This window comes from Falco cherrug, chromosome 1 (assembly GCF_023634085.1).
Source record: "Falco cherrug isolate bFalChe1 chromosome 1, bFalChe1.pri, whole genome shotgun sequence".
NCBI classification, from domain to species: Eukaryota; Metazoa; Chordata; class Aves; order Falconiformes; family Falconidae; genus Falco; species Falco cherrug.
In genome coordinates, this window is record NC_073697.1 from 36,552,583 (window position 1) to 36,573,478 (window position 20,896).

At 40.0% G+C, this 20,896-nt stretch overlaps 1 protein-coding gene across 1 annotated transcript in view; it reads right to left on the minus strand.

Annotated features, from left to right (window-relative positions):
* Window positions 1-416: 416 nt before the first annotated feature.
* Window positions 417-20,896, minus strand: part of GALNTL6 (polypeptide N-acetylgalactosaminyltransferase like 6) — a 487,985-nt gene continuing 467,505 nt past the window's right edge. Inside the window, exons 10-12 of the mRNA XM_055700930.1 lie at window positions 13,441-13,557; window positions 6,595-6,744; window positions 417-900 (exon numbers count right to left, since the gene is read on the minus strand). Coding sequence (XP_055556905.1) covers window positions 733-900; window positions 6,595-6,744; window positions 13,441-13,557 — 435 coding nt within the window. The 3' untranslated portion in view covers window positions 417-732. The remainder of the gene's footprint in view (window positions 901-6,594; window positions 6,745-13,440; window positions 13,558-20,896) is intronic.

The following is a 20,896-nucleotide window of genomic DNA, read 5'->3' on the forward strand; positions in this document are numbered from 1 at the left end:
AACATATAATGTATAGAAATTTGATTGCTTTGCTTTTTTTCCTGAAGGGGGAAAATGAGAGGGTAAAACCTTACAGTTTATTTCATGCTTCACTACAGTGTAATTCTAGACCCTAAGATTTCTACCATTCCTATTTGGGTAATGAATGGAATGTAAAAGGGAGGTCTTTCAAATTAATTGCAGCAGTTCTGAGGGTTAAACCTGCTTAACTCAACCTTTTATTAAGAGAATGTCAACAGAGCATATATCTTGACTAGGGAGTGTTGGGACATCATTATTCTTCTACCAGCATGTTTAGTTCTAAAACCTGGGATTTCTTTAGGTTTCTGTAGCTGTCATGCACACCATATACCCACCCCAAATTACAGCATCTGTTCTGAGCTACTCACTACAGCAGGATTTGACCTGAGAAACTCTAGAGTTTTGTTTTACTTTATTAACTTGGAGTACTTTTAAACAGTTTTTAAACAAAGTTTTTCCCTCGACCAGCAAGGGAATTTTCAGCCTGAAGTTCTCAGCAGCATCCGGTGAGGCTCTTGGCCAAGTTCTCCAGATACTGTACATCCATCAGGACAGCCTGCTGGCTCTTGCTGCGGCATTTTCTTAATCCTCAGAACAGATTTCCTGGATCTAGGAAATTTAATTCCTGACTCCTTCGACCCAGATGCTGGCGAAAATGTAGACTGCAGTCTGTACGTAATTAGGCGTGTTCATTTTTTCTTATTTTTCTTTCTAGGAACTGGCCTTGCTGTTAAATTTTTCTAAAACAGTCTTATTAATATGTTCAAAAATCCACTGTTGAGTTTCAGATAAAGGATCACATCTGTTCATGAAAATCTTCTTCTCGGCTGGGTTGCAATCTATGCAGCTGCTGCTTACTGGATGGAACAAAGTTTTGTCCTACAGGAATGAAAAAAAAAAAAAAAGGATTACGTAGCAAATGCCAAGTCATTGGAACTGTTCTCATTTTACAGAACATGGATTAACACAGCCCTATGTGAAATGATCTTGTGGTCTCTGTGCTAACCTTGCGTAATAACCACAGCTATTATTAGGAAGCTGTAGAGAAAGGAGTGTTTTTTACCCTTGAGTTATTATTCTTCATGAAACTGGGGATTCAAGAAAGAATGAGGAGACATCTTCTGGTCTTTAACTAACAACCACATAATAAAATGAAAAAATAGAATGTCTTTTAATAGTGTTCGCATATCCTATGCTTGCCTGGAGCTCCTTTAAAACTCCTCTGAACCCGAAAAGTGGGTTTTTTTATTTTTTGGATTTGTATTTGACAGTTTCTATTGCGCTTCTAGGCAGGAGAATCTGTAACAATCTGTCTGGAAAATGGATACTCTTCAACTCGATGAAGATGTTAAGAATGAATTATTAGCTGAAGTGGTGTGATGGACAGACGGACATGGGACCGATGATCTCAGTTCTCTCCCCATGAAATGCAAACTTCACCTACGGCCTTAATAAGACCAGCCACTGAAATATGCTCTGTCTCCTAATAAGAAGGAAATCCTAACACTGTTTTAGCTCCCTATGGAGATTTTGGGAGGATAAGCATGTATTATGTTGCATTAAAAAGGATACGATGATTATATTTATTAATTTTACTTCACAAAACTAGTGTGAATTGTAACCTGACCTTGAATCTTTGGTAAAGCAGAAACTACCCAGATGAGCAACTGGTATATGTGGGTTAGGTAGTTTCAACGTACTTAATTCACCTTGGCAAGTGTTTGAGAGAGAGACAGATGTTGGAGTGATTAGACGGTTTGAAAGTCTCCAGGGATTATACACTCATTGTATCTGTTGAAATAAATATCAGCTTACTCTTGGTAAACCATATCCAGGCTTTTCCTCTCTGTGCCAAAATGCTCTGCCAGTATTTTAACAGTAATCCAGGATGTGCCTGCTTGCCCAGTTTATGAGAAGGAAAAAAAATCAAAAAGCTATTTGTCAAATTGCAATTGATTAAAAACTCACAGAAGTGCTCTGGGTGCTGAGCAACAATCATACAGAAACTTCTCTTTAACTAAAAATACCCCACATTAAAAAAAGAATTATGAAGACAAAAATAAATGTGACACAATAAACCAGTAAGAAATAATAGCTATTTAAAAACACTTTTGAAAAAGCAAGTTGGTTTTAGTTTAGGTTTTGGGTTTTGTTTTTTTGTTTTTTTTTTTTTTGAATTTAGGAAAGATGTAATTGATTGGTTCTGGGGGTTGTGAAACACTGGAAAAGTACAATGCCCTTTTCTATATTAACATATGCAACAAAGCACTGTACGGAGTGGCCCAGGCACCCATTTGCACCTTGCCAGCTCCTCCTGTCCTTCTGTGAGAGACTGATGGAGTGGCACTGCCCAAAATCAGGACACAGTGACTGCCACGGCCACCCCACGTGCTGTGAGGCCTTGGAGGAAGGTGGCATCCAGTTTTCCTTGTGTTATAGCTGGGCATGAGGGTCAGCCAAGCTATTAGGAAGCCAGAGCTGAAATACTAGAAGCTTTAACAGGATAGCTGGTACAAGAAGAAAGGAAACTGCTTCAGTACAAAAAGCATGCTATGAAAACCACTCTAGCATTTCCAAAGAGATCTGGCAGTCTGTCTTCTCACAGAAATATCCAGGGGATACAATTTTTGAGTGAAGCATGGATGGTGCTTTCTTTTAGAAAGTCTGGTTATTAAGAGAGAAGAGCATCTATTAAGAAAAGGGACACAGTTATTACTCTGAAAAAACTTCTGGCTGACTTAGCTATATATAAGGGCCTATTAATTTATCATCTCAAGCTTACGCTGACCTAAGGTCAAAGCCTGCTGCTCTTACAGATTTCAATGGAAACAGGCTCAGGACTTTAAGGGGTAACAGTTCTGTGTGTCCCAGAGAATTTTCCAAGAGAAATATATAAATTCCTCTTTACACCAATATTAAAAACGCACAAGAGCTCTTGTGGAGACACTTCTAACATCTGAAAACAGCAGAGTGGTGGTTTTTTTTTTTCTTCTGCATGAAGGCAAGTCTGAAGATTATTTGCAGAAGGAGAAAGTTCTCTGTAAGATAATGGGCCTCGACAGTTCAGGGGGTTGGTAATGAGACACAGAGCTTTTCATTTCTTCTAGGTCACTGCTATAACTATGGCCAAGGTCAATAGTAACTGGAAGTCATTATCAGCTGGTGGCTGCAGTAGTTTATCTGAAATTAGTTGGTAGCCCCAGTGCAGTTTCAGCAGGACAGATGTCCATATGATAAAACCCACTATCACAGTGACATGTCTTCGGTTGTCTGAGGAAATAATCTATGCACCTACTGTGTAAAGAGTGAACTTATTCTTTCAGTTTGTCCCTGAAGCTGTCAAAGGAGTATGAGCAAACCACGCTGTTCTGGGCACAGTTTTTGACATTGTCAGCCTCGCGTCTATCATAATCACTAGGCTGAGGGTAGAATTATCATATAATGAAATTGATTTTGCAAATTGTTTCCTTTTGAAGACCTACTAAATCACCCCTTTCTTGGTTACTTGAGCTCTACAAATAGCACTAATAGGACTACGGCACAGAAACTGAATCATACTTTATCAGAACCAATGCATTATGTGTCAACACAGAATGATGCTACATTGAAAACCAGAGGCGTGCTCCTTCACTGGGAGGAATGGAAATTTGTAGGCACTGTTGAACTCTGTCTCTCACATACTTAGGAATCTCAAATAAAGTAAAGGAAATGGCTTTATTTTAGGAAGCCACTATAATCCCAAATCTCTAATAATTTCAGGTTACTTACATTTATCTAATTTCTCACATTGCTCCCACCATTGATGGGAGCCCCATTATAGTGTCAATATTTTTTTTCTTGGTATGAAACTCACTTTCTCCTATTTCCAACCCACAGCAGTGTTTATGGTACTACTTGCATTTGTTCTACTCCATTGCTTCTTACAGGGTTTCCTTAAAGGAAAACTTTCTACTTGGCTGTAGACCAATATTTTGGATTGATCCTAAAAAATTGATTACTTAATATCACAGACTTACTAGACTTTCAAATACCTGCTCAGATGTAGTTTAAACAGTATGAGAATAAGAATAGGTTTTTGGCTCATGTTTATTAGTGGTAGTTTTGGTTTCATTCATCTGAAAATAATCTGGTTTGCTCACTCTGAGACTGGACTGCAATGAGAAACAAAGTGCAGATAATGGGGATAAGCTGGAATTTTTTCCAGAAGAACACTCCTTACCCAAAGTAAAATATTAGTGAATTCTACTTACCACTAAAATATTTAAGTTGTTTTTATTTGCCAATGTCCAAATACAGGTTGTTAAGAGCTTCTATGCTGTAAGAATACGGCATTTTTAAAAGAGTGCCTGGCTTCAAACTGTATTTGCAGCACTTTGTAATCACTTCATAGCCCTAAGTTCTTCCTACCAGTAGCTCAAGGATGCAAATGATCATGGTAAGAGACTCATCCTTAAAAGAAGAAAACCTTTTTATCTTCTAGTTTTACAGGAACAGTATGACAACATGGTAAGAAATGCTTCATATTAAGCATCTTACAAGATGCTTTTCCTAAAACATGGGAAGAATTATTGGCAGGATGGATATATGCCCATTAGGAAGCTACAGTGTCTGTAAGTGGTGCAGAGAACAAAACAGCTGCTGACCTGCTCTCTGTTTTTTAAAAGGAGGCACTTCTTACTTAACCAGACTGCTACTCTTATTTATTTAGGGTGCAATTTTAGTAGCATACCATCCTATAGGTAAAGGGTTCTAGTACAGATTCAGTAAACCAATACAACGTTCTTTTCTTGTACTTTTCTTTTTTTTGTGGGTAAACACTACAAAACCTATTGCCAGGATGCTTTCAAAGGTAGATAAGGATTATATCGTTAGGATTTTGGAGGTATATGTGTACTACCAAAAATCTCTAATGTAAGTCTCCCCTGTATCTGAGAAAACAGGCTATGTGAAACAATAAAAACCTACTTTGTAGCCAAACTAAAACTAAGCCTAAAGAAAACAATGTATGCATAATTCTATTATTCCAATGCAGTTTCTTAATTCAGAGGTTTATGCAAACTAATCAGCTTGCTGTCAGGATGGTCTTACAGTTAACATTGTGTCAGTACTTCCATCATAGTGAAATTTTCTGGTGTTTCTTACTGAGATGGAAATGCCTGTCTTGCATTGAGAATTTTTATATGAGCCCTGTCAGCCTTCTGGAAATTAAAAATGAACCTGTGCAGAGAATTTAATAGAACTCACACTGTGTATTTTTTTCAAATGTCAATTTTTTTGGTTATCTGCTGTATTCTGTCTTCATCAAAGATGATGAGCCTTATAGAGGGCAGCTCCAGACCTGCATTTTGTCTTATGAACTGGCTAAGCACCAGTGAAGTGCTAAAGGTATGAATGCTTCTTTCATGCAGCTTGGGTAGGCAAAAAGATAAATCAGAAGGATTTTGAAGCAAGAAGGTATTATTATGACATTATAAAGCCAGATATACAGCAATGCAGCCATGACAATTTATATCCTCTAAACATCTCACCCATACATTCTAACTTTATTGCCAGTAATGCCTCAGTTTCAGAGGGATTACACTTCTGGAAAATCTTGTGGTGGATCTCCAATTTATGTTATAAATAGGGCAAAAGGGCACAGGCTAATAAGCAGACTCTCAGAAAAAGGGTTGGCTCAAAACTATTTTTAATGGTTCTGAATTAGTTCTCTACTATATATAATTTCAAACTAGAAAGCAGTATTGAGGTTTAACTGGCAAAGACCAATTCCTGGCACTTCGGCCTCAGCTTAAGCAAGGTGGTGGGCATGGCACAGTAGTCAAAGAAAAGTGTAGGATGCACAAGAGGAATCCTCAACGCTTCAGAGAAAACGTATGCCCTTATCCTGCATAGAATACAGAGTTTATCAGTGAAATCTTTAATCATGGAAACTTGCTGATTAACCATTTAAAAAAACTAACAACAACTTGGTAGCATTACCAGGACTTTTTGCGCTAAATGAAGCTCTGACAGTTTCTAGCTTGACCTCCTGTTTCCAGTGATTTATAAAAACGGGCTGAAACTTAGCAGATCAAAGTAGTGTCTAAGCTGCTTATCTTTAGTTTATGAACTCCTGCCTTCTTTGGGCTTACAGCAGTGCTTTTAATGTTGATTGGTTTTGGTTTTTTATAAGGGATATTTTTCTGCCACTTGTGATCTTTAAAAAGTAGTAAAATAATATTTCACTCATGAGCTGCACTATTTGCTGCTGTCACATTGGATGAAAATATTTCCAACAGTGCCTCTGTTAAAATGACAGAAACATCTTGAAGCACCAGAATGGTAAAACACCTTTCAGGGAACAGATCCAACACAGACACCCTCTGAGCTGGATCAGATCCATTTTCATGTAAATTTGACCTAAATAACTGAATGATCAAAAGGAACATATTCTAGAGAGATTAAATTAAATTGGAATAAGATGGGGTGGATTTTAAAACAAAACTTCTCTGATTGGAAAACACAAGCCTGCGTTAAACGAAATGTAGGCTCAAGACAGTCTGAACCTCTGAGATGCCCCCCAGTGAGTCCAACCTTCCTATAGCTCCAGTGCTGGTTTCCCTTCATCCCGTGACAGTCATACAGTGTGACAGGGCTACTGTGCGAAATGGCATCGAAGCAGAACTTCCTGGTGTGAAGTGGCTCCCCGGGGCGAATGTCTTCCCTCCAACCAAAGGTGAAGAGCTAGAAAAACAATCAGGCAATATAATGATGTATTACTAGTGAAAAACATTTAAAACTACACATAAAGCTTGACGCATGTTTCCCTACTCCATATATCCCAACTGCTGGTTAAACGAGATCCTGCCTGTGTACGACTCAGTGATGCCAACTGCCTTAATTAAAAGGGCATCAGCAGTGTCACAGAATATATGCCAGGAAGGCATAATCCATACAGCAGGGAAGAAAAAAAATTCTGGCAACTACTGTGGAGAGGAGAGGGGATATACTCTGTTACAGCCCTTAGTTACCCCAGTTTAAGCAGCACTTGCATGCGCTAGGACTACAGCTACCTAGGACTCGGAAAGCCTCTGCCAGTGATGCTCCTCTAGCTCTCCCATTTGGGTCTGAAGAAGCTACCTAGAGAGATCTTCCCATTATAGCGTCTTTCCCATGTTTAATGAACAGTTTCCTTCTGTTTATATGGGACACTGTTAGCATATCCTTTCTCAACTGTCTTCTTTTCCCTAAACAGCACACATTAAATGATCTTCGTCTTTCTGCTAGTGAAACCTGTGAGCTACAGGCAGCTTGTTAAAGTCCTTTTTCTCACTGCCTGAGAGGAACCATGGAGGAATACTTCTCAGTTAGACAACAGCTGCCTGAAATGATGCTGTGACATTGCAGTCTTTCAATCACCAGATGAAGGTGACAGGTCTGACAGCACCAAATTTAAAGATGCAGAGTGCATTTTCCTTTCCCATGGACCAATCCTTGCAGAAAACAGGTTGCACGTTGTAAATTATTACCTAGAAGCTCTGCTGAGAGCTGTGAGGGTTTTTTTTATCTTTTTTTTTTTTTTGTGTGTGTGTGGTGTCAGTGCTATTCTTTTGTTTCCTGCATGATTTTCTACAGTGTAAACCAAAAAATAAGATGCAGAAAGTGAAGCTCTCTTCAAACGAGCAAACTTTGCTAGTAGAAACTGTTCAGCTGTGATGGTTCATGTGGAACTGCACGCAGGCTTGTTATCCAGAGAAGCGACTCAGTCCATGGCGTGCTCAGACTGCCTCCAGCACTGCAGCTACCTCAACTCAGGGTCGTTTTTGTCCTTATCTAGCACCCTGCTCCCGGCAGTGTGTACATTCCCTGATAGAACCAGTATCCACGAATGAAGCTAAACATCATGAGTCTCCTCTGGCGACATTCAAAACCCACCTGGACACAACTCTGTGCAACCTGCTCTAGGTGAACCTGCTTTAGCAGGGGGCTGGATTAGATGATCTCCAGAGGTATCCTCCAACCCTGACCATTCTGTGATTCTGTCATGTGGGTCTGATCCTGCATACTTCTGTTGTGGTTCCCAGGTTTTAACTCTTTCATTGTGATAGCTATCTTCTTTCCATAGTCCTCCTAAAGATGCATCTTTTAAAAACACTGCATCTTCAATACTGTACCACCCTCCAAATGCCACATTTCAGAGGTGTTACTGTTTCCCTTGACCTCCAAGCACAAAATATAAGCATATATTTGAATATTTTTCTTATGTGTCTTACTGTAAGCCCTTGTTTTTTCTGTTAGCTGCTGTCACTCCCTATTTACTTCTGTATTATAGTTTTCTAGACAGCATTTTCTTAATCTGCCCCTGTGTCTGCTTATTTCTTCTTTCTCCCAGAGTGCATTGTACATTTATCTGCAGTAAAATGCAGTGGACAGCTTTAACTTAATTTTCAAAGCAATTTCTGCTTTTCAAAAGGTTAAGTCTTTCTCCACTTTTCTTCATGTTTCTTGGAAGCAGCATCATGGACTCCCTAAACTTATCATTTCACAAGCAAAGACAGAAGTAAGATTTGGTACAGAAAAAAGCTATGCTGCTGTTTCCTTAGCAAAAGAGAAGCCCGAGATAATTTTCCTTTAAGGAAAGCCCAGCAAAAGCAATTTTCTTTCTCCTACCCTTTACCTTTCTATAGCCAAGTAATAAACCTAGAGTTCAAAGTGGTGAATAACAAATACCTAGAGGAATGGTGTGGAATAGTGGCTCTGTGTTGTTATCACTCTCATCACTACTACAAGAAAGTGATCCTCTTGCAGGACCTTCCTCATCTTTCCAGTGGGTCACTCTCCAAATTTCTCATTCTGTGCATGACTGGTGAGCTGAAGGGCCGATATCTGCTGTTCTCTGGATCTTGGCTTGAGGACTACTACCCCACTGAATGCATCGGTACACCAGAAAGAGCTCAAGCTAGCCTTCAAATCAAATCATACTGATCCAGCTACCCCTCTACCCTTTCCAGTCCTGTGTGGTTTCTGAAGACTGCCAGGGTTGTGTCCTGTTAGAAAGTCATGACGTGGTAACAGACAGGGGTTTTTAATTCCCTTCCACTGAAAACCAGGATCTGTGTAATACTAGATCTCAATGTTCAGCTTAGCACAGATTCTTTTTCCTCCCTCTTACCCTCCTGTTTCATAAAACAGTTTTATTTTTAAATCAACAAGTATGTCTTCTCCCTAGTGATACTATTATAAAATCAACCTTGTGAGAAGCAGGAACTCAGTTTTAGGACTAAGAGAGAGAAGAGAAAAAAAATTGTTCAGAAAAAAGGTTATGCTTCTCCATACACCCAATTAATATTAAAATTGTGAAATTACAGACAAACTTTTAAGGCCTACAGTCCTTTCAAACTCATAGTTTTAAGCTACCCCCCATTACTGTAAATTCTCTCTAGTTAACACTAAATCTGGCCAATATAAAAATTATCTCTCCACTGCATAATGTGCAACAATGCTACACGTTATTAGCTGAAGCCCTGAGTACGTAGTTCTTTGCTTTACCACCACCTGTCACTTTGGATTTCGCTGTTCCTTTGACCTAAGCTGTTAGGAGCTACCTCTATCGGATTTTACAAGAAATGGATGAACCCTTTTGTACCACCCTTCATTCATTCCTGTCTGCTTGTTGATTTGAAACAAGGCTGCACCTAAATTTCCAGATACACCATTAACAAACAGCAGGCTGGTTCCTCACCTGCAACCCGCGGGGCTACTGTTCACTGCTCCCGGCTGGACCGGAGTAACCCTCCGTCCCGGTTCAGTGGATGCTCCTCCTCTGCCTTCTCTCATACCACAGAGCTCATAAAACACAGCCCCATTCTCTGCATCCCCAACCAAGCAACCCTTAGCCCTCACGCTTTAGTTTTTCATGCAGCCTAGTGCTGTCACACAGTAACTGTGGAAAATACAGCTTTCCAGCTTCATTTATAATTGGCACAGGGCCTGAAGAATGATTGCCTTGGCTTGGGACCATCTATAGGACAAAGGCCCTTTTGATGCTGTTAATGCTTTCCAGCCTGACAACGTAGCTCAATTACTCACTGCCTGGCTGGGGTCCGTCAGCTGGCATTTTGCTTTGACTACAGCGTTAGACTTGAGTGGACAAAGTGTGCCCCGTACAAAGATGAAACACCACATTTCAGAACTGGGCTCTGACTTGAATTATACCTCCGAGCAGAAAAGAAAGAGCTGGGCAGGTTGCATTGCCACTTGTTGGGCTGTGTTAGAGGTGGTGCCTGTCCACCTGCTCCCTGGCCAGGCTGGGGGACTTGAGAAGAGGGAGTGATGCCTGTCATTTTCCTTTGCTGCTGGTTATCAGTCCACCAAAGCCCCAGTTTTCCCTGAAGCCAGAAGTTAGCTCTGGGAAGACAGAGGTGGAAGAATGCCATGCCATGCCATCCTCCTGCCCCTTCCCCTCTGTTTTTTAATTCTGGAGAAGTTTCCAGAAACCGCAGCAACACTCACCCTCACTTCCCACCCTTCTCCAGTTCACCAGAAAGCCTGCAAGTGACCCATGAACCTTTCGTCTGCTGTTTGCCTGCCCGGGCTTTTACAGTGCTGGGGTAGAAGGTCTCCTTCTCCTGAGGGCTGCTGAAGGGCTGGACCCCCCAGCACAGCTGCTGAGATGGTCAGCTTTTAATTCCTGCCCTGGTAATATAACATGAATCAAGTCACGAAAAGGATGGTACCTCTGTCTAGCGGCAGCACCAGCACTGGTGTCTGCTGCACTGGTCCCATCAAGCTACTATACTTTGCCACTGAACTCTCTGCAAACTTATACCAGAAGTTACAAGACCCACTCAGTGTCAACTCACGCTATTTGAAATACAATAATAAAATGCTTGATATTTTCATTAATACTGCTAATTTCTACTGGCATATGCAGGAATCATGCAGGCAACAAACTCAAGAAGACGTAAGCAATAAAGAGGAGCTCTCTGAGGGTTGGTCAGGTGTTTGGCAGTTGTTCCCAAACACTCTTTAACAAAGTTAACCTTCACATCTTATTGTGGTGCAAGTGGAAGACCACATACCTTCTCCTCAGGAGACGTTTTGTTAAGACTGTGGTCTTACATGCACTGCAGGTAACATTCCTGACTGAGCAGCCTCTGGGATTGGGTATGGAACTAGTCAAGAATTTTCCATAAAATATACCAATCTAAAACACTTTTGGGAGAATTTTTTCTTCTATCAGCTGTCACTAACATAGAGACAGATTCTGCTTGCCGAGTTGGAACTTGCTATTTTGCCTTGCAGGTTCCTGGTGGGCTACAGGACACAGAGACGTTGGCTATGGCTGGAGCAGTGGAACATCAGGTGCTAACGCAGCGTGCATGGTCCCTCCACTGTGAGCTGAGGGAAACTGCAGGAAAAAGGGGGAAAAGGATGCTATCTTGTTTCTGAAAAAAATCCCCCAAGCCCTGCATCACCAAAATGTTTTGACCTTTTAAAATTAAATTTTTTCAGAATTTCTTTTCTAGAGGAAGACCGAAAGTTCTCCTCTGGATGAAATATTTTGCACATACTGTAGTTTCCTATGGGATAGAAATTCTGAGTTTCAGTCAGGTCTACTACTACACTTGTTCGCCTCATTGTTTTGTATGTAAGATTCTGTAATTCTTTCCTTTCTTTCTGAAGTGGTACTTTTAAAATCTGCACCTTGCACAGACTCACCCTTGAAATCTATCAGCCAGATGAATGTGCCTCATACCAGAAACATGAATACTTGAATAAAATCAGTTTCTCTTTGTTTCTAAACTAATCCAAAACCCAACAGGATATTACCATTACTAAAACTATGCAAATAAAAAGTTGCTCAGCAATACGGTAATGGATATTATACTGGGTCCTTATCTAGTAAGTAAGACACAAAATCATCTTTCTTCTCAAACTTCTATTTTCCAGCTTTAGAAAATAAGGTTCCTTCCTACAAGAAAGTGAAATTACATTTATTTGCTTGTGATAATAAAAGTCATTATATTTATATAGAATTATTTTATTTATTGACCTAATTTTATTTATTATTACCCTATTTTATATATTTATTACCCTAATTCCCTTCTAAAGATTCTTAAACATTTCTCACCTGTTTTCCAGGATTTTTATTGCCAGGTGGATAAACTATTAGAAACTGTCTTCCTGTCAGGGGCAATAACAGCCTTTGAATGCGGGGCTACCTCCTGGCGAAGGGGGGGAAGCCCAAAACACGCCCCCCCGACCAATCCCCGGCAACAAATGAGCCACAACCGCAGAAACGGGGTGGCTTTGGTGGCAGGCGGGCTGCTGGTGGCATTGCGGTGCGGTGGTGTTTTACCCACACACTGGCACCGTGATGATCCAGTCTACACCATACAACTATTTTCTATTAATTGCTTGAATTACTGGATGTCTTTCATGAACAAAACAGGATTATATTTATCTAGCCTCAGCATCCTATCACCGTGCTGTATCTTTGGTAGCTATGTGAAGAAGTCTTTCAGCAGTGTTCTTTTCCCCGTGTTGGCACTTACCTAAATTGGGATCGTCCTTCAGCTTCTCTGTTTCATGCACTTGTACCTCTCCCCCTGCATTTCTCAGTATCCTTGGAGAATGATTTCTTGACCTCAGCACTTCAAATACCCATCAGAACTCCTCCCTCCTGAACTTCTAAGCTTTTACAAAGTGCCATGTGTGACTGCCAGGTCAATTTTTCTCCTCAGCACTGAGAATTTTTTCTAATCTGGGACCTTCCCCTGTGAAAGGCATGCTCACTGAAATTGCTAATCAACGGTTAGGCTGTACTTTTCATTTGGATTCTCTTCACTCACGTTGGCCAGACCCATAGCCTATGGGTCATGATCCTTTTCCTATGACACTCACAATGAGTACAGAGCTCTTTTCCTCCATGCTCCTGACAGCTAATATTTTTCTACCTAATCAACCTAGATAAAAGCTTTTTTTTGACTCTATCATTCCCTGTCTTTCTGAAACCCTGTCTTTCTAGCTTTTACCTATTTATCTCGCTTATGCCTCATATTCATTTAAAATGTTACCACTTATTGAGATAAAAGCATAAAAGCAGACAGCCACTAGAGCTTTACAGGCCCAGGCACCGTATTTAAAATATTTTCAAGTAACTGAATCAAAATCAACATGTTTTCATGAAAATGCTCTTTGGGCATTGCAATCCCTTTTGGAAATGAAGACTAATGTACAGCCCAGGTGGCAATTGGAATTTCTGAGGTTGTTTTAAAGAGTTCTTTGCAAAAGTTACCAAGGTCAGCAATAATCCAAAAATTGTTTTTACACCCTGCTTTACTTTAGGAAAAGGAGAAGCCCTTGGAGAAATGTTTAGAAACTGGAAAAGAGAAGGAACAATTTTACCCCGCTTTTCTCTTTCCACTGTTAAAATACCTGTTCATGTGACCATGTCCGTTCTGAGCCATCCTTCACACAGATGTCCAGCCTCAGCTCAGTCCCTGTGGCTCCATGTTTACTGTCCACACAGAGGTTGGCTGCCACATTTCGAATCTGCAAAACCAAGCAGCAACATTTCACATTAAACCAGGCTGCGGAATAAAGCTCCCAACATTAGGGGTTAGGAATTTAGCTCTGAAAGGCTTGGGACTGACCACGAGTTACATAAAACTGGTGGAAATCACTTTTTACAGGGTAGAGAGCCATGTCCTGGAACGAAGTAGTCTTTTTGGGAGCTGCTTTAGATGCAGCAAAGTTTGAAATGTTCTGCTTAACAAATGAAAGGTAGGTCTGTATGAAATAGTTTCATGCAAAGACACAAAGAGAAAAAAAATCTGAGAAGTTCAAAGCTTGGTCTGACTGCTTCTTTCCTTCTATCAGAGCAAGAGAGATCAACTGTATTAAGAGGAAACGATTTCTGTGCGAGTCTCTCACATGCCTTGGAGCGGTATTTCTTAAAAACTCAGTACGCCCTGTTCCGATCCTTTTTTGTACTTTGACACAATGACACCATTGAAGATTAGGTCACACGCTAGTGCCCAAAGTGCATAAAATTAAAAAGTACTTAACAAATCTGTACTGAAACTATGCTTACCCACGGAGGCTCCTTGTGCTGTCTGCATGCCTTCTGCAAACACTCAGTGTGACTTATTCTTAAAAGAAAAGTCTCGTTTTTGAGACTGAGGCAACTGAGTAATAATTAATCTGTGACTATCAGTCATACCATTTATATACCACTGTTGTCACACTCAGTTCGAAAGACTAAGCTGAAAAGGAGCAGGTTGCCCACTGCCACCAAAAAGAGTGAAATCACAACTTTATTTTGCAAATACATGCACATTTCTCCTTGAGTACCTTAGTTGGGCTATTTAAAATCCCTATAGACACCTCCATAATAAAGAGGAATTCTTTAAAAAAATTACCCTGTCAATGAGATACACAGAAACTGATAATTAAAGTGCACATACACACATGGAAACATGCACAAATTCTGTATTTGTAACATATAGAAAGCAGGTGAATATTTTGACATTCTGGCCACTACTTTGATTCTTATTTTAAAAAAAGAAAAGCTAGATGTCAAATGGAGACGCAGTTGAGTTGACATTTGTATCTTTCCATGGAAAATATTTTAGAAGTCATTGTTGTTGCCATATGATATTAGAAAAACATAAATGTTGCTGCTGCATACCTCATACACATCCAAAGATGGAAGATTTCTCAGCATAGCACAAAACAACGCAGGGAGGGGCAATCTTCACGCTTGCAAGACACATGGGAGACCTACTCTACTCTTTTTCTGATTCTGAGGGACCAGAATCAAATCTATTCTAAGAAATATCTAAGAAAGATTTAGACAGATGGGAAAGCAATAGGAAGTGGAGAAAATGTTAAAAGCATCACCTTCAAGAAAGATTTTAGGAGCTGCATTTGTTTAGCCTAGAAAAGCAAAGATTGGTCAAATGATGGGGGAGTATCACTCTGAGCCATTGGTTCCAAGAACTTTTGAGCTTTCACCAGAGCTCAGAGAATTATTCTTGTAAAGCTTGGACAAGCCCAGTTCCTTTTTTTTTCTTTTTTTTTTAGTTTTCTCAAGACAATAAAAATTATTATAGATGAGGTAAACCACTAGCATTTCATACACACAAACAGATGCAGAAACCCAGCACTGAGCAGCCCCACAGTACAAAGGGACACATTAACTGATGAAAAGGATGAAAGGTAATTAGTTCTCAAAAACCCTGCCTTCATTTTCATGTCACCCAGCAAGAGAGACAGGAAAGAATAATGAAGGAAATAGAATTTAATTTTATATTTGTAAAGCTTCATACCTACCTCAAGGACAATTTTTCGAGAGTGTTCAATCATTTCTCAGTGCACTTAAATTTACATTGTAGAAACAAAAATTTCTGGCCTAATACAAAATTAAATGATATATAAGAATAGAACTAATGTTCTAGAGCACGTGAGCTAATTACAACGGAGCTGCTAACAATTGCCATTAATAATTGGGGCATATTTATGTGATTCAGAATTCTAAAATGACAGTGAATACAGTCCATGCCCAATGAATGCTTATTGGATTAAACAGCTTTCATAATTTTGTCTCAATGGCATCACTCCATCCCATTCTCAGTCATTTGGACTATGCGGTAGGTATGTTCAATGCATTTCTGGAACAGGTTTGAGCTGAAGCTACATTTAGTTCCTTCAGTCCTGGAATCTGTCTTCCCTGTTCTTTATTTCCTCTCCTCTTCCCTCTGCTCCTGAAAGGTTTCCTTGAGTTAGATTTTCCTCTGCCTTGTTGCAGCTTACATGTTAGCTTATCCTTTTTTGTTGTTGTTGTTGTTGTTGTTTTATCCTTCCTTTCAACTGCAGAGGGGTTGAGGTTTGTTTTTCATTTTCTTTTTGTAATACAGGCATTTCAGTTAAGCTTGTGCTTTTGTTCTTTGGCGTTTCTGTGTGGCCTTGGCAGCTGCTAGAAATTGAACTGAGCCATCGTGTTGCTGCCAGAGCCATGGGGAATATTCTGTTGCGCACCAGCACCACACAGCCTGCAAATCCCCTAAGATGCTTTCATGGACAAAGGAAGGAAAGCAGAAGCACAGCAAGGAGAGGCTTTTTTCTCATTTATACATTAATATGCATTTGAACTGCCTTGTCTCCAGTCACACAGCACAATGGATTTCAAATTTTTGAGGTTTTGAGTTGTAACTAGCAAAGAAATAGCTAGTGATCCTAATACACTCACATTTCCAACATTCATATTGTGCAACTATAGAGATTCGGGATGAAGAAGAGACAGATTTTATCACCCATGCAGGTAGGGAATGAGTTGCCTCATACAAAGCTTATGTGCTCAACATTAAATACTATCATTTGTACATGCAGATAAGCATACATGAAAAGCATGCTTTTGAGGACTCTAACAAAGATGGTTAGTGGTGATCTTAAAGGCTGTTTCAGAATTAAACATTCTGAAAAAAGCATACTATATTTAAGTCATGATGTGTGTTTAGCTCTTGAAATGTCATCCTAACACATGTTGGGACATAGATACCAAGACAATGGGTCCTGTAGTCCTTATAGAGAGCAGCTGAGGCATAAAGTCACAGAGAATACAAACTCTAAGGGGTCTGTTTTCTCCCTCTTCTATGCTGCAGGGGCCCAAGCAAGGATGCGCTTCCCAGTGCTGCAGTAATGCTCAGGAAACAAAACCATGTCATCTGAGTAGGATTTCTGCTGGTGTAGCATCTGACTTCTGTGGTTGAAATGAGGTAGCAAGCCATAAGGGGAAATCACGGAGTAAGCTTAGATACAGTAATCCTTGGGTTTTACAAAAAGCAGTGAATTTACATTAAAACTATAGCTTGCTTTCTCTAAGTTAGCCAGCCTGTGTTAAAAGTCCTTTTCTCCAGAGTAGACCAGGCCTTGAGAAAGAAGTAGCTTGTCTCACTGGCACTGCGATGGGAAAAGAGGAACGTGACATAAAATAGGAGCTGGAACATGGGAGGACAGAAAGCTTGAATGCCTAGACCTTAGGTTTGAAGACGACACTACTACCTCTTGACATTTGAAGCTGCTGATTTAATAGACAGGTATTCAAACGGGGGGTGGGGGGGTAAGACAGACATTTTTGGACACCTATCAAGACAGGAAAAACAATATTATAAAAATCAGGGGTTCCCAAACAGTGTTTACATATTGCAGAAGATATGGTCTCCCAGATAACTTGACATCTGGTTGAACTGCTGTTGGAGTTTTGCAGAAAGCTAGCAGTTATATGACCTAAGAAGCTCCCTGTGTGAGAGGCAGATTGAGATGGTCTAGCACTACACTCTCAAAAACATAGTCTTTGTTATTAGCACACGAGCACGGAATGGAAACTGGAAAGCAATGGATGTGTTGATTACTATGACAATCTTCTTGTCAGAAAAGCAACAGTCTTCTGAGGAAAAGCAAGGGTCACAGGTTATTGATACAATTTGCTAGCATCAATTTTGAGATCTTTGAACATTTGGTGGGAGCTGTTTAATGGACACACTAACATGCTCCATGTTAAATGAGAAAACACCAAGACAACCTCCTCCCACACCCTTATACTTTAAAGCAAAGTGAATTTCCCCTTTTCCTTTGAAAAGAATGTATTTCATGCTGAAAAAGAAATTACAGGGGGAAATTAAAGCTTCCCAGGGTCCAGTGGTTATACCGACCAATATTCTTGACAATTCTAAGACTACAACTTTGTTCACAGGCAAACGAGTTCCTGCAAGATTTGCTGTTGAGGTAGTGGGTGATGTCCTGGCTCTTGCAGCCTTGCCCTGTCTGCATCAGAGTCAGGCTGTCACCCAGGGACACTTCAGACATCCTGGGGGCAGAGAGGGGTGAGCCAGAGCAGGAGAGGGACTCACAAGGGGTCCTGGGAGCTACTCTGTATGCTTATCATGGCATGAAACTGTCTGAATCACAAGCAAAAAGTGGGAAAGCTTAGTAATCTAAAGACAACTTTATGTTCAGTATGGTCATCTGTCAGAAAGATGAATGTGGAAGATGGTGCTGGCACTATTCCTTAGGGTGCCCCAATACAGCAACAAGAGAGGCACCTTGGTGCTATCAGTTTATATAATACTTTCCATACATCTGATTTAATGCCTCAAGCAAGAACGCAGCTGTAGCTCTTAGAAGACATTAGCAATGTTCATTTATGTTGCTTTTTTCATTTGAGCAGCACTTAAAGCCACTTTTAGTGCACCGCTCACATTTTCAGATAACCCTAAGGCCATCAACGTCTACCGATCAAGTATGGAAAAATGGGCCACATTTCCTGTCAACTAATACATAGTAATTTTAAAGGTATGCATCCTTTGTGTGAGTCATAAAAAGGAAAAGTTGAAGTTAAAAGAAGTCGAGCACTGCCAAAGACCTCACTGAAGAAACGGGGGACTCTGTTACTCGGTGCGACACTGATCCTGATGAAAGAATTTGAACAGCCCAGCTGTGCAGCACTGTGTCTGTGCAGGGTGGGGAATAGCTGGCTGTATAGCTTTTGTACAACAGACATGTGACACTGGGTGGGCTGAGATTGACTCATTAAGGGTATGAGGATGTCATTTTAAAAAAAGGAAGTAATCAAAAGAGAATTTAGTGAGTCCTTAGGCTTTAATCCTTTTTCAAATGTGCTACTTGACTTAACTTCCTGGGTGACGTTGTCATGTCAGTGCTGTAAAACAGTTCTGTGAAATCCATGAGTTCAGGACTGCGAAAGGAGTATTTTCAGGTCCCACAGCTTAGCACTGCTGTGGTGACTGAGAGACTGGCTGTGTATTAAATCGCTGAATGACAAGTTCACGTAACAGCAAATGAAACTAAGCTTAAATATTTCCCTTTTGACTGAGGGAAACATATAATTTTTTTCCGTATCACCTTGACTCTAGGACTTATGAAGTCTAAAGTAAATGACAATGGCTAACATTATAGGATTGATTTACTGTAAAATGTGTTTTCAAAGATACTGTTGGAAGCTGTGATATCCGCACAATATACTCATGCTGGATCACAGCTTTTAGATTCATGAGTACTTCCTAAGAAATCATTTGGTGTCCAAATCTCACCTAATGCAGCTATTGTTTTAACTTCCTTCAACAGGATTTCAAATGCACATTACAAATAAATTATTCTGTCTTAAAAAGGTAATGGGATGGGTATTACTGTTTTTCAACTGGTAACATACTTTCCAGTATAAATTTGGACGGATAAGAACAAAACCAAATTGAAAGCCTTCCTTTTCTCCCTGGTGGGAGAGAAAAGAGTACACTTACCTCACCCAGACACAGAACTGATAGTCTCACTAACCTTAATCTGTCTGGATTTGCTGTTGTTGCTTTACAGCACATATTTGAGATGTTACAAGGTAGAACAGAATAGCAAGGCAACATACACCCTGCCAGCTACAAAGGACAAAAGGCACAAACATTCAGAAGAGATAAGGCCGTGACAAGTGTAGTGAAGAAGACTGGGTTTTGTTTTTCAAATTTCCTTCTTTTCCATCTTGACCAGATTTTGTCAAGAAATGCAAGAGTCAGATTTTAAATAAACGTGTTTGCAAAAAACAAGGAGCTGTACAGAAGCTGTTCATGAGATGTCTGTTTTCACACCACACACTTTCACCAGCTAGAGCAAAAAATTGCCTGAGTACCTCATTGTTTATTCTTTCCCAGACTGGCATAGTCAAGCAGATGTAAAGTCTTTCCAAGTGGAAGCAAAGAGGGTACTAACTGATAGTCAGTCTTGGCACAGACTTTCGGTGTGTATAATCAGCAAGGTTTCTAGAGCTGCTTGATTCTTACAAAGCAGTAACACACAGTCTGTTTTCCTCTTTTAGCTTCTAATTATGACAGCCATTGACCTTCAAGTTTGTTCAAGTTCCTTGCAAGTGCCAAAAAAGTAATTAAGACTTCACAGGAACGTGACAGTCTCAGGAAAAAATAGAGTAGGAGGCCTGAGACTTCTCTTGTTATTTTAGAGAAAGTACATTTTGGAGGAAAAAGAAAGCCCCTGGTCTTCCTTCCTAAGAACTCAGTAAATGCTTTTAAGGTAGAGATTTGGTACCACTGCTATGATCTTAAGATTTACTTTCAAAAAGTCTTGCTTTTTTCTTTTTTTATTAATATACTCACAAAGAGTATATTAATATCTCTGTGAAAAGAATGAATGCCTGAATCACAAACCCTTCCACTTAGACCCTCTGACTGAGTTAAGGATGGTTCAGCTGGCCAGAGAAATTACACATCTCATGATCCCAGTTCTCCAAGGACGCACATGTATGCATGTGGAAGACAGTGAAGGAAGATCACAGTGTCAGTCACAGCACCCTGGTCCAGCCTGACTTCTACTGATAAACTCCTTCCCTCTTGGTATACATTAATCCCATCAAGTGTGAGCAGCAGCATCAAAGATGGAAGAAACTTTAACAACAAAGTAATTAATTATTGCCAAGAAGTAGCAAACAGGAAGACACATATAAATTGAAGTTCCTTTGAACATCTGTAACTGGAAGCTTACGAAGAAGAATTAAGGACTGCTACTACCATAGAAAGTTATGTTAAAAATTTTGCATTGAGGTAATTTGCTTTTTAAAAAAGAAATTCCGGAGAATAATAGATGCATCTGTGTTTAGAAATCCCCTACGTGGTCCAGCCTTGATCACACCCCTATGCAGAGGTGTGAGGGGTCTTTCCAAATATTTCGATCAAAGTTTCAACTTCATCCTTTCGTTTCAAATCTAAAAGATAATTGTCTGAGAGCCTCAAGAACATCTCCAGAAAAATCAGGGAAGGCCAGAACTCACAGTGCAGATATTCCTATGTTTTTTTTTTTAAAGGAGCACAATACA